This window comes from Podarcis melisellensis, assembly GCF_964234715.1.
Source record: "Podarcis melisellensis genome assembly, chromosome: 3".
In the NCBI taxonomy this organism is placed as follows: Eukaryota; Metazoa; Chordata; class Lepidosauria; order Squamata; family Lacertidae; genus Podarcis; species Podarcis melisellensis.
This window is the reverse complement of record NC_138530.1, coordinates 64,440,709-64,453,052: the sequence shown is the minus strand read 5'-3', so window position 1 is coordinate 64,453,052 and position 12,344 is coordinate 64,440,709. Positions and strand designations below refer to the sequence as shown.

The window sequence follows — 12,344 nt, the reverse complement described above, 5'->3', positions numbered from 1 at the left end:
GGGCATAATATAGCTTAGCAGTAGGTTTTCGATTCAATGTCATGTAATATCTTCAAACATGCCTTTTACACCTTTCAATGAAGCATTATATACTTCATACATGACCTTCCCATAATAAAGAGAAAAATTTCTTTTTAGCATAATTTAACTGTGCAGCTGAAATCAATAAAATATAATGGTTAAAGCTAGATAATAAATTCAAGGGGGACTGGATCTTTCCCATCAGAAGTGATGATTGTAGATAAAATTGCAAATTGTCTCCCAGTTAGGACATGCTTTAAAAATAACCTAGCTGAAACATTCCAGACAGCTAGCTTAAAATCTTTCACAGTTGACCTCTAAATCCTATGTTAAACTAGATCATGGCTTAGCCACGTGTAGTAGTAACAGGACTGAGAAAGAAGCGCAGCAGCCATGTTTCAGGCCAGGAACTCTCACATCTGCTCATTTTGTTCTAAGCCATGATTTGGCTTAGTGTTGTGTGAAATGGAACTCACACTACCAAGACCCTGTGTGACATCTTTGCAAGTGTAAGATATCTGTTGGATTTGTCTGTTGTGCTACGCAAAGAACAGGGGTCCTGCTAATGGAACAGCTGTAGCATGAGTGAATTTCCACAATGGGGACATCACCCCACAACTGGTTTAAGCCATTAAACCAATTAATTCAATCTATAAGAAATTATAAACTATGTTGAACCCATAGAATTTAGAAGAGCTTGGAATCTTGAAGTGATGGGCTGCATTCACTCATTATGGTAAGCCGTAGTTAATGGATTACTATATATGCACTGGTGGCTCTCACTTTGCTCCTTCCCAGCAGGAGTGGGAGGAAAAAACTATAGCCCCCAGCTTAGTGAGATGGGAACTTGGCCAATGTCACTCAGAACAATAACTGTTTCCAACTTACTCCCAGATATTCTGCCTTCCAATAATTCCACACCGTGTTCACCTTTTCACTTAACTACGAGTCTTCTCTCTAACACAAGTTAACTGTGATCAAAATTACTACTGAGACATCTAAAGTAAATCATCATTTCAAATAGTGGTTGTGGTGGCCTTGTTGCATGTTTTACACTATCATAGTAATATAATAATATTTATGCATTGCTTTGCACCTAACACCGGCCAATATTTGAACATACAGTTTGTAACAAGTGCCACCATGCCTACCTATGTTGAGTGACTTTGATCTCACACTAGTGCAGTGCTGCATTACCAAATAGGCAGAGTAGGCACCGGTCTGTGGGCCTCTTGCCTTTTACAGGCCCCACGAAAACAGCTCAAAATAATATTGATTTGATCTTGAATGAAAATTACAACCAAGCTTTCTTAGCTCAATGCTATCCCACTTGAGCACATGCATGAGGGAGCTCCTGAGATTTCGACTGCCATGGGGCCTCCACAGGGTTTAATCTGGCATGGACAAGTGCATTGGTTCTTAAAAAGGTAAAGGTACCCCTGCCCATACGGGCCAGTCGTGTCCGACTCTAGGGTTGCGCGCCCATCTCGCTTAAGAGGCCGGGGGCCAGCGCTGTCTGCAAACACTTCCGGGTCACGTGACCAGCGTGACAAGCTGCATCTGGCGAGCCAGCACAGCACACGGAAACACCGTTTACCTTCCTGCTAGAAAGTGGTCCCTATTTATCTACTTGTACCCGGGGGTGCTTTCGAACTGCTGGGTTGGCAGGCGCTGGGACCGAGCAACGGGAGCACACCCCACCGCGGGGATTTGAACCGCCGACCTGACGATCGGCAAGTCCTAGGCACTGAGGTTTTACCCACAGCGCCACCCGCGTCCCGCATTGGTTCTTAGTACCTACTTTTTGATACCTGATATGGGGACTTCTCAGTATTCTAACTGGATAGCAAAACTGAGCCTGCTTTAAGATTTTGATTTTGCAGGCTTGTCATAGCTCACTGATTGGTGGGTGGGAGAGGGCAATGCATAGTTTTGGGGAGGGGAAGCATCTGGAGGAGGTATATTTTCTACATAATATATATAACAAAGGATACATTTTTTTTCCTTCAGTAAACACTGGAGCATGTGTGACTATTATGGGGTTGTGTTTCTGCATTTATAACGTGTTGCCTTGTTTAACAAGGAAGGTGCACTGTAGCATCCGACCATTTATCAATTGCAGCCAGTTAATGATAGAAGCCTAATCGCTAATTACAAACATGAAAGCGCACCCACTTTTAAGGATAATTAATTATAGGAAATGGGCGGTGAGAAAAGGGGCTTGCAAACCAGTTGATCTAATTTTACAGTGTAAAGTCCTCATTCTTCCTCCTTGCAAATGACACAAATGGTTCAGAGGCACAAACAAAGGAGCCTCAACCTTATTTCTTCCTTTCATATGATTAATTATTCAATAAACTATTAATTGAAAAATGCAGTTGAATTTCAGAAGCATTCATTTTACTCAGCATATCATTTTGTCTAGAAAGCACCGATTAAGCTGTTCATCAAAGGTGAACAGACAAGGTCAGCTAGGCTGCTCCTCTTCAGTTATTCATTACCTTGTCCACAGCAGTAATTAACAATGGAAATATTTCCATAAATCAGATTTTTTTCTGATATTTGAAGTTGATGAACAGCCAGAAGATTATGTGCTAGTATTATTGTTGTTGTTGTTATTGTTATTATTTTGCTGTTACCCAACACGATGCAGTATAAATATATCAGGTAGAATTTTTTATCAGGCGATAGTTAACCTGGTCTTTTCTTTTTTTAAAAAATGAGGAAACCATCAGCTAAACCTATTTAAGCAAACTTTTTGCTTATGAGGAACACACTAAAGAGCAGATTTACCAATGCACAAGAACACACACATTTATTCAAACCTTTTCATTAGGTCTAGAGACCTTTTGGCATTACAAATTGCTTAGATGAAAATGTTAATATTCCACATTGAAAATAAAATTTGGTGGCATATGTAGATACTTTGAATGATCTTTACTGTACAGATACAGAACAGCTATTTTTAAACATGATATATTAGATTTTTAATTTGTTCCATGTTACTTGATTTATAACTATAATTCAGAAAATACGTATCATCAACCAAAATTAATTTGAATTGGAAAGGGCAGGGGAGGGGAATCTTTGCAGTAAACAAAATTAATTGGAAACAACCAGGGATCTAAATAATTACTATGCTCTCTGTATTTGTCACTTACTAAATTTAAAGATTGTGTCACTGTTAAAATGTTTAAATATTCTCAATAATTGTGTTTTCCTTTACAAAATACACTTCAATTTGTATCTATTTGTGGGGAAGCATCAAGTAATTCTAAACACATATACCAACTCTTCCATATTTTACTCTGGTTAAATCAGTGGCCAGAAGATAGACTGGTAGATATCTGGGGGATTTTTACAGATTGGCCAGGATTTCTTACACCCTGTTGTTTAACAATTGCAAGAACATTAACATGCCACTTCCCTCCACCTCTCCCACTCAAATTATACTGCTAGAATGAAAAAAAGCTGGGGGTAACCAGGAGGGAATTTTGAGAGTGGATGGGCTGAATTCAGTTTAGGTATCTAGATAAGTCTTTCTGCCTGGCTCCTGCTGGGGGATTGAAGGAGGTCTAGTAAAAAATAACAACAACAACAACATAGATTTCAGGAGCCTGAAGTCTGTTCACAGTTAATTCTGTAACCTCAGTTTTTGTCACTAAGGCTTTTAATTTCTTTTTTGTTGTTGTTCATGTTCTCTTAGGTTCAATGGTGTTTGTACAGAACAAATTGCTGGTGGCTCATTCTTTGTATCTACTGAAAAGTGATAAGGTAAAGGTACCCCTGCCCATACGGGCCAGTCTTGACAGACTCTGGGGTTGTGCGCCCATCTCACTTAAGAGGCCAGGGGCCAGCGCTGTCCGGAGACACTTCCGGGTCACGTAGCCAGCGTGACATCGCTGCTCTGGCGAGCCAGAGCCGCACACGGAAACGCCGTTTACCTTCCCGCTGGTAAGCGGTCCCTATTTATCTACTTGCACCCAGGGGTGCTTTCGAACTACTAGGTTGGCAGGCGCTGGGACCGAGCAGCGGGAGCGCACCCCGCCGCAGGGATTCGAACCGCCGACCTTTCGATCGGCAAGTCCTAGGCGCTGAGGCTTTAACCCACAGCGCCACCTGCGTCCCACCTGAAAAGTGATAGTGAAGGCCAATAGCTAACCTACAGCCTAAGAAAAAATGGGAGATTATTTTCTTCCAAATAAAGATGGGAAGCCTACATGTAAATACTTCTCTAGGTTCCAAAAGTAAAGTCCTTTGACCAAAAATAAAATAAAATAATGTCAACATCATTTTCACTAAGAAGGCATGACAGATTTGTAATATGCTACAACTGTGACTGGCAACCAAATGGAGGGCTTCTGTCAGAATTTAAGGAACTCCATTCCATTTCCACCACTATCTCTCATTTCATCACCCCAACCATCAGCATTCCATGATAACTGAGCATGCTCATCTTCACTGCACTTCTCCCATTTTATTTTGTTCCAAAAAAAAATTTGTACTTCTGCATGCTATGGTGTTCTGCTAGACTTGTTGATACTCCCGTCATTTGCATAAGTCAGTGTTTCCCAACCTTGTGCCTCCAGATGTTTTTGGCCTACAACTCCCATCATCCCTAGCTAGCAAGACCAGTGGTCAGGGATGATGGGAATTGTAGTTCAAAAACAGCTGGAGGCACAAGGTTGGGAAACACTGGCATAAGTAGTGCTATTTTGATTACATATGCATTAACACTTATACACCTGAACATCAAAATTAAATTTGAGAGATATGGAGGGCACATGGAACTCTTATGTTGGCGTGTGTGAGTCATTCTGTTTTGGAATTTAGCTATCTATCCAACTTCCCTGTGAAGTAGGTTACTGTTATCTTATTACGAGTTGCACTCAGTTTTATTATTATCTAAAGCAAGGTAAGTTTATAGTTAAGACATACCTGGAAGCCTTCACAGTCAATTTTATTAGTGTTTCTTTTACACAGCTGGATCTTACCACAACCTCATCCATTCCCCCAACCTGCTCAAAGGATAACAGCTCTTAGAAAAGAACACTCTGGTTCCACACTCCAGTGGTGTCCTTCTCACTGACAGAAGGCTCTTTGACCCAGCAAACAAAATAACATCTCTCTCTCTCTCTTGTAGAACAAGAATTGACATCTCGTCAATTCCACCTTCAGAACAGTGTAGAAAGAGGTGTGGAGGCTGATTGAGATCGGTAAAACAACAGCAACCCCCCGCCACCAACCTCCCATGTCCCACTTAAGGAATGTTGACTGGATCAAAGACCTTTCTGTGTGATGGGCACTACTGGGTGCTATAAATCTAGCCATATTCCACAGAATCAATGTATTTAGCTTTCACCATCACTGTAGCAACTCTTACCTGGCGGCATCTCAGGTGGCAAGTAGTGAGGCTCTTGAGCACTAACATGAACCCAGTCGAAGTCGTCATATGGGTCTTGATGGTAATCGCAGGGCCCTGGACCATCATTAAAGGTGCAACCCCCTAAAAGAAAGGAAAGGGGGAAGATATGTTATGTCTTAAATATCAGATCTAAGAGTACATGCATATAATCTTATCCAAGGTGTTTTCTAAAGGGAAAAAGTCAACGAAAAAAGTTCCCGAATTTCCATACCAGGAGTACTATTTTAAAAAGAAAATTTGAATAACATTGTCCCTCATCATAATTTGCTTAAAATTTGTCAGGTTCAAAGCAATCCCCTCAATGGGTCAGAAATCACAAGCCAAGCAACTCAACTCCATGTGGTTTAGTACTGTGCTCAAAGGGTATGGTCTGAAAGCACATGAGGCCACCACCTTGCTAAAGTAAAGCAGATCTAGTTGTGGTCAATGCATGCATGAAATGAATGACTGCCTGGGGACCACATTTCAGTGTATATACTGTACTGAACTCCACGATGGAAGGAAAGTGGGATATAAATGTAAGAAAATAAGTATTGAGCATGTGAAATGGATGGGACAAATTAAGTAAGAACTGAGGAGAGACTGCAAAGTAAGGTACTACAAACACTGAATTACGGTAAACTTGACATTTAGCAAAATCCACAGTGAAAGAGAACAAAATGCACTAATACTTGCATTGCCAGAGTTTTAATTTAATGTTATTGACTTACTACTATTGATCTATCAACAAAAGGGAGGAAGATAGAGAGATACGATACAAACCTAAACACCAGTCAACAAGGCCCTAGATCTGAGGACTGCGTCTTTATACAGTTGCTGCTGTTAAGGTAAAATGAATGCCAAGGAAATTCGAAATTCAGCCCATTGTGGGAAGAGGGGAAAGAACTGGCATTGAAGGGGAGGAATGGTTTTATTTTTGCAATTCAGTGTAGATTCAGATGTTTTGCTTCAAGAAAAGCTGAAGAACCCAGAAAGCATGGAAGGGCGAATTAAAGTTCTGCTAGAAGAACTACAGCAGGGATGGAGAACCAGAGATGGTAGCCATATGTTGTTGGACTGCAACATCAGCCTCACACCAACATGATGGGCAAACATTCCCCATTCCTGAAATACAGTACTGAATAGATCTTGCTCCAGAAACATGTATACTGCACGGAGGGAAGTTATATGAAAAAACAGGTGGCGTCCTGCATCTTTTACAAGCAAAACTTGCTATGTTGTATTGTTGTAATATCAAGTGAGAAGTTGTTGTTGTTGTTGTTTAGTCGTTTAGTCATGTCCGACTCTTCGTGACCCCATGGACCAGAGCACGTCAGGCACTCCTGTCTTCCACTGCCTCCCACAGTTTGGTCAGACTCATGTTTGTAGCTTCAAGAACACTGTCCAACCATCTCGTCCTCTATCATCCCCTTCTTCTTGTGCCCTCCATCTTTCCCAACATCAGGGTCTTTTCCATGGAGTCTTCTCTTCTCATGAGGTGGCCAAAGTATTGGAGCCTCAGCTTCACGATGTGTCCTTCCAGTGAGCACTCAGGGCTGATTTCCTTCAGAATGGATACGTTTGATCTTCTTGCAGTCCATGGGACTCTCAAGAGTCTCCTCCAGCACCATAATTCAAAAGCATCAATTCTTCGGCGATCAGCCTTCTTTATGGTCCAGCTCTCACTTCCATACATCACTACTGGGAAAACCATGGCTTTAACTATATGGACCTTTGTTGGTAAGGTGATGTCTCTGCTTTTTAAGATGCTGTCTAGGTTTGCCATCACCTTTCTCCCAAGGAGCAGGCATCTTTTAATTTTGCGACTGCTGTCACCATCTGCAGTGATCATGGAGCCCAAGAAAGTAAAATCTCTCACTGCCTCCATTTCTTCCCCTTCTATTTGCCAGGAGGTGATGGGACCAGTGGCCATGATCTTCGTTTTTTTGATGTTGAGCTTCAGACCATATTTTGCGCTCTCCTCTTTTACCCTCATTAAAATGTTCTTTAATTCCTCCTCACTTTCTGCCATCAAGGTTGTGTCATCTGCATATCTGAGGTTGTTGATATTTCTTCCGGCAATCTTAATTCCGGCTTGGGATTCATCCAGCCCAGCCTTTCGCATGATGAAAGGAGTTTTTCGCAAAACTCCATGGATAAAATGAGAAGTAGGCAATCTTAATTACAGAATGGAGACATTATGAAGAAAAGTGTGTGGAATGAGAAGTTGTGCTTTTTTATGAAAAATAACTAAGCAAAGATGAGCACAAAGACCTTTTTTCAAAGTCAAAGGTAATAAACCTTCATTTTAGTCTTAAGGAAAGGCAACAGATATTCCCTTCCTCAGGAGGAGGAAGATTAAAAATGGGGAGAGGTTGCAGCTCAATAGAAGAGTACATGCTTTGCATGTAAAAAGTGCCTACTTAGATCTATAGCATCTTAAATTAAAAATGATCAGGCAACAGGTGATGGGAAGGACCTTTGTTTGATTCTTTGGAAAGTCATAGCCAGCTTGAGACAGTACTGAGTCTGATAGATAAACAGTCTAATATAGTGTAAGGAATGTGTATCAGCTCCATGCGGGAGCCAATTTGTTGTTTAGTCGTTTAGTCGTGTCCGACTCTTCGTGACCCCCTGGACCAGAGCATGCCAGGCACTCCTGTCTTCCACTGCCTCCCGCAAATAACGAGGCAAAATTGGGTGATTTTGGAGGTTCCCTCCCTTCCGGAAGAAAAGCACAATGGCAGTGACATTGAGGCCACAGTTGAATCATACTCCCCACAAAGGCTTGAACAATATCTCTTTGTTTCTGTGCTTCCTGTATACCTGAAGGAGCATTTCCAAGCCCATCGTTTAGCCCAGACACTGAGATCCAGCACAGAGGGGCTTCTGGCGGTTCCCTCATTGCGAGAAGTGAGGTTACAGGGAACCAGACAGAGGGCCTTCTCGGTAGTGGTGCCCGCCCTGTGGAACGCCCTCCCTTCAGATGTGAAGGAAATAAGCAGCTATCTTCTTTTTAAAAGACATCTGAAGGCAGCCCTGTTTAGGGAAGTTTTAAATATTTAATGCTGTATTGTTTTTAACACTTGATTGGAAGCCGCCCAGAGTGGCTGGGGAAATTCAGCCAGATGGACGGTTTATAAATAATAAATTATTATTATTATTATTATTATTATTATTATTATTATTATTATTATTATTATACTTTTCTTCCTGTATATCTCTAGGTTTCTCTATGTCAAGGATGTCCAACCAGTAGATCATGATCTATCTGTAGATCCAAAGCTGATCCTGGTAGATCGCAGGATCCTTATCGTGTACAAAAGGTTACTGTGAAAAAGGTAAAAAAACTCTGTGCAGTCCTCCCCCAAAAGAGCTCAACAACACTGGGCAATCCACACCCACCCCACACACCAGTGGCGTAGCGTGAGTTGTCAGCACCCGAAGCAAGGCAAGTAATTTGCACCCCTGGGTGCGGCTGGGCCCCCCTGCACCCCCATGCTATGCCACTGCCACACACGCTCCTTCTCCCTCCAATGACAAAGAGTAGATCACTGCCAGTTTTTTATACTGGGAGTAGATCACAGTCTCTTGGGAATTGGACATGCCTGCTCTAGTTCTATTGGCTTTGCAAGAGCTGAAGCTGTCCAAAATGTTGTCTGAAGAGCTCTGGATTGTTTTTGTTTTGGTAACATTTTAAAAAGTTGAAAGTGTCTTGCATGGTTTTTATAGGAGTGAAAAGAGAACAATAGCATCAAACAGCCCAAGGCTGTCTTTTGCATAGTCTGAAAATGGAAACTACCATCTAATTCCCACATAAACAATATGAGCTAGATGGGACCATTGGTCTGACTCAAAACATGGCAGTTTCCAATGATCCTATTCCCTGATTTTCAATACCTTTATTACAATGATCAGTTTGACAGGTTCAAATTTGTCACTATGTCCTGACAAGGCCACTGTTATTTGGTGCATTTCCCATTTTCATCCCAAAACGTGTGTCTGCGTGCCCTTAAAAGAACTTTTAACAGATGAGAAACCATGCATTTCACAACACCATTTATTAACTGGCTACTATTTTAGAGGCTACAAACTGCCAACCTTCTTATGTAGCAATACTGATACAAAAGTGCTAAAATGCAGCTAAAAGCTATCCCAGTAGGAAACCATAATGTTACACCAAATTACATTGGCACCAACTGAGAGTTCAGCTATGAGTAATCTCAGCTGCTTTATATATCCAGGTTTATAGGCACACACTCTTTAAGGTTTAAACCATGCACATTTTCCATTACTGTGCACTATATTAATAAAGGGTACAAAAGGAATGCCACCACTGTCTGCACAAAACGATAACACTGATCAAAAGGTCTATTAATACCACAAAAGTTCAAAAACCTTATAAATGCATGCACTGCTAGCATAACACCATGCTGGAAGCATTGCTGGGGGGCAATCTATAATTTTTTTAAGGGAAAAATACAGAATTGTATCATGCAGTTTTGTTTCTACTAGGTTCAATAAGAGGCTTGCCTACTCTTCATATATAGATTTATTCATTAGCATTATGTAGGGTTGCCATATTTCATACAGTGAAAATCTGGACAGAAAAGTTGTTGAGCTGTTTTTTTTGGGGGGGGTGCAAAGTTGTTGTTGTTGTTTTAGTTTTACCATTTTTGAGCTCTTTGTATGCCAACCCTACATTATGGAACTTCCACAAGAAACTAATTGTTTGCAACAACCAAACCTAGACTATGACCATATGATAGACTTCTAGTAGGCATCTTTATGCAGTGGCTATCAATTAATTACTGAAAACATTTATTATTATTATTATTATTATTATTATTATTATTATTATTATTATTATTATTATTTTATAAACTGCTTAATAGCCAAAATGGCTTCAGAGTGGTTTGCAGTTCTAAACCAGTTATAAAAATATGTCCAAACATTATTAAAACACACAATAAAACAATTTCATCAAAACATTACAAACATCCAGAATTAAAAAGTACAATAAATTTAAGCTCACTAAAACAGCATAATTAAACAATTAAATGGGCAATTAAAGCTTATTAAATCAAGAGGTGCAGGTCAGGAGATTTCAAGTGTATTAATACTTAAAATGTGGTCAAATTAAATCACATATTATGCAATAAATAACCTTTTCAACCAAATTGAATTGCCAACATCACTGGAGAAGGGCCATTGCTTTGTAGTAGAACCTATGCCAAGGTCAAACCTTGGTATCTTCAGCTGAAAAAGATCAAACAGGAGGTGATGGGAATCACCTTATCATCAGAACCAGTCAGAAGCAGCAATATTGAGCTGGATGGACCAGTGATCTTTCTCAGCATGTCAGCTTTGTATGTTCACGTTAAGCAATAATATTGTGGGAAACAAGCACACTAAATGTATAAAATTCTGTATCAGAGTTTGATGCCTATCCTGAAATAATTTATTCTATACATCAACTGTGGGACGCGGGTGGCACTGTGGTCTAAACGGCTTGCTGATCAGAAGGTCAGCAGTTCGAATCCCTGCAATGGGGTGAGCTCCCGTTGCTCAGTCCCTGCTCCTGCCAACCTAGCAGTTCGAAAGCATGTCAAAGTGCAAGTAGATAAATAGGTATCACTCCGGCGGGAAGGTAAACGGCATTTCCTTGCACTGCTTTGGTTTGCCAGAAGCGTCTTAGTCATGCTGGCCACATGACCCGGAAGCTGTACGTTGGCTCCCTCGGCCAATAAAGCGAGATGAGCGGCGCAACCCCAGAGTCGGTCACGACTGGATCTAATGGCCAGGGGTCCCTTTACCTTTATACATCAACTGAGTCACTGAAATATGATCATGTAATACCCAATGGCAGTACTGTAATCTTCTGCAGATTACATGACACAATGTTCATAACAGACCTGCTCTAATAAGTTGGCCATATTTTCATGGAAAGTGAAGGGACAGGTCACAAGTGGAACTGACAGTAGCACTGCAGTTTACAAAACAAGTCCAATGAACTTTATAGTCAACCATCTGTAAAACCTTTTTCCAAACCTGCTATTTTGGCCTGTACCCAACATAGCAACATAGCACTACATGGATGCTCCATCAGTGCAATGATTTCTGGTTACATAACATAACATTCTCTCCCTCCTCTCCCCTGAGTTCTAGAAATTCCCACAACCCCCTGGAGCAGATTTGGGTAGGGTGCTGGCTGCACAGGGAGAGGAGAGTGAGGTGCTGATGAGGTGGCTTTAGTTGAATACTGCCCTTTGTCTTCATACAACATTACATGATTGATTGTTATGGCATAACCTTTGTTCAGGGCTTATATTAAACCACACACTTGGTACAAGTTCAGAAAAGTGTGTTAGACCAAAGCCTAAGTTCATACGCACACTAGGTAAAAAGCTTCCCCTTGAGGATGAAGTATTGCCACAACCATGGTGTTTCTGAACATGCTCACCTGAAGCAAAACCTGAAGAGGTTCAAGTTGAGGGTGGATGGGAACTTGGAAATGAGTTAGAATCTGAAACACTCCTACTAGCTCAATCAGCTAAGATGTCACTCCATATTTAACAGAAGAAGTGACAGATACTGACATGCATTTATCATCAAGATCAATCAACTTTTTGGGGGGGGACAGTGGGGGGGGGGGAGAGAATTCACTCCTTAGGAAATAATGGAGAAATTCAAAACAACTGGATGTTGTTTGGTAGCAAACAGAAATTTAATATCTCTGACAACACTGGACTGACTTTCTAAAGCATCTAAAATCAGTTCTATTTCCACCCGAGTGAAGTCTTTTATATATTAGGCATTTATGTATCACTTTAGACTGTCAAACAAAAACAAAGAGCACTGTTTTCTACTCAGCTGATTGCTATGTCAGAGCAACTGTCAAGGATGGCAGATTACAGAA

At 40.9% G+C, this 12,344-nt stretch overlaps 1 protein-coding gene across 14 annotated transcripts in view; it reads right to left on the bottom strand.

Moving 5' to 3' along the window:
- Positions 1 to 12,344, bottom strand: part of PTPRK (protein tyrosine phosphatase receptor type K) — a 331,989-nt gene that overhangs the window by 244,274 nt on the left and 75,371 nt on the right. For all 14 annotated transcript variants that reach the window (XM_081907035.1, XM_081907036.1, XM_081907031.1 and 11 more), the window contains exon 2: positions 5,405 to 5,527. In XM_081907035.1, coding sequence (XP_081763161.1) covers positions 5,405 to 5,527 — 123 coding nt within the window. The remainder of the gene's footprint in view (positions 1 to 5,404; positions 5,528 to 12,344) is intronic.